General features: G+C 48.0%; 1 protein-coding gene across 1 annotated transcript; it reads right to left on the reverse strand.

Annotated features, from left to right (window-relative positions):
* Window positions 1-341: 341 nt before the first annotated feature.
* On the reverse strand, window positions 342-1,254 carry LOC108273021 (transmembrane and ubiquitin-like domain-containing protein 2). The gene has a single exon (XM_047158941.2). It carries the CDS (start codon window positions 1,016-1,018, stop codon window positions 347-349), a length of 672 nt encoding a protein of 223 aa, XP_047014897.1. The 5' UTR covers window positions 1,019-1,254; the 3' UTR covers window positions 342-346.
* Between the last annotated feature and the right edge of the window lie 304 nt (window positions 1,255-1,558).

Raw genomic sequence — 1,558 nt, forward strand, 5'->3', positions numbered from 1 at the left:
AGTAAGGCTTCCTCTCATGTCTGTGTCATTCTAAAACCTATTCAATCTTAGATTATACGGTTGCATATTTGAAGCATTCAATGACAGAATTTTATCTTAGCCTTACTGTCTAAGTGAGTTTTATTAATTAAACAGGTTTTCAGCTCTTTTCTCAGGGCAGAAAAACAAGTTGAAGTCCGTGTATGTTACAGGTATGATAGAGAGAGATTAGGTAAAACTGGCATAAATTTTAATCCATGATATCCACAATAACTGCGGACAAACTAAGCATTGTGTTGAGATTAAATTACTATAAAGATTACATGAATCTAAAGCATAATTACAGCATCGCTTCTCTGATACCTGCTCAGGCTTGAGCACGCTGCCCGTCGTCCGGCTCGGCCTGGGGCAAGGCTGGACTCGGGACCTGGCAGATGTGGCAGTGCTGCACGCTGTTGTGGGTGATGTTGAGTGAGAGGAGAGTGCGTCGTGGGTCCTGCAGCCGCTGCCCCTGATAGATCAGCTTAATCTCACGTTCGCGCCCAGAGAAGTACTTACTTTTCTGCACTCCGACTGTATCCTGAGGCTTCAGCACAGCCAGCTCCTCTGTATCATTCAAAAACTTCAGCCGCATTGTGTTGCACGTGCCCTCATCCTCTTTGTCCTCCGTTCCCTTGTTCTCCCCCTCACGCCCTCGGCTCATTTTCTTCCGGCCTCCTTGGATATCCAACAGCTCCTTTCCTCCTTCTCCCTCCTCCTCTTCATCCTCCTGTTTGTCCTCTTCTGTTGCCTCATCGCTCTGCTGCTCACCTGACTCCGAGCTGGACGGAGCAATCGCGTAGCCATCATGGCCTTCTAAGCCAATGAGCGAGGCGTGGGCACCCACGGTGAGGATGGTACCCAGGATGTGATCACCACCATCAACCACGTGGGTGGAGAGCCAGGCCAGGACCAGCGCCAGGAGCAGGATGAGCACACCTCCCAGCACTGTGGCCTCATCGCTCAGGCCATCCAATATGGACAGAGCACACACTGCCATCTCACTGCCTCGTCATTAAATCATTCTTGAAAGTTTGTTAATGATGTTGTTTTCAATCCAAAGCCGCCACAACACCTCCCGTGTAATCTCCAAGAGTCTCTTATGTAGTGTGGAGTGAGTGTGTGTGAGATTGTAAACAGGTGTGTGTGGTTAGAAATCCGGGGGAAGTTGAAGGCAAGTGTGTGTGAAGGGGGAGTGTAATTATCTTCAGCCATGTTAGTCACTGGTTTGCTGCAATATAACAGAGCACCCCCCGTTTGCGGCAAGATAAATCGAATGACTGAGCTATGCAGCTGTGTATTGGTAGGTCCAGCTTGTAAGTGACCTCACTGATCTGTTTGATGATTTTAAATGGTCCGATATACCTTGGACTGAGTTGTTTGCACAGGTATAGTTGTTTAAGATCTTTGGGTGAGAGTCAAACTGTCACCTGGCTGGTACTGGTGTTCACTGCGATGATGATCAGCCTTTTGCTTGTAGGTGCGCATGTATTAAAACAGGCATTGGTGTGTGCTTTCCCAAACTTGTTCACTTCCTTGG

Source organism: Ictalurus punctatus, chromosome 12, assembly GCF_001660625.3.
Source record: "Ictalurus punctatus breed USDA103 chromosome 12, Coco_2.0, whole genome shotgun sequence".
Lineage (NCBI taxonomy): Eukaryota > Metazoa > Chordata > Actinopteri > Siluriformes > Ictaluridae > Ictalurus > Ictalurus punctatus.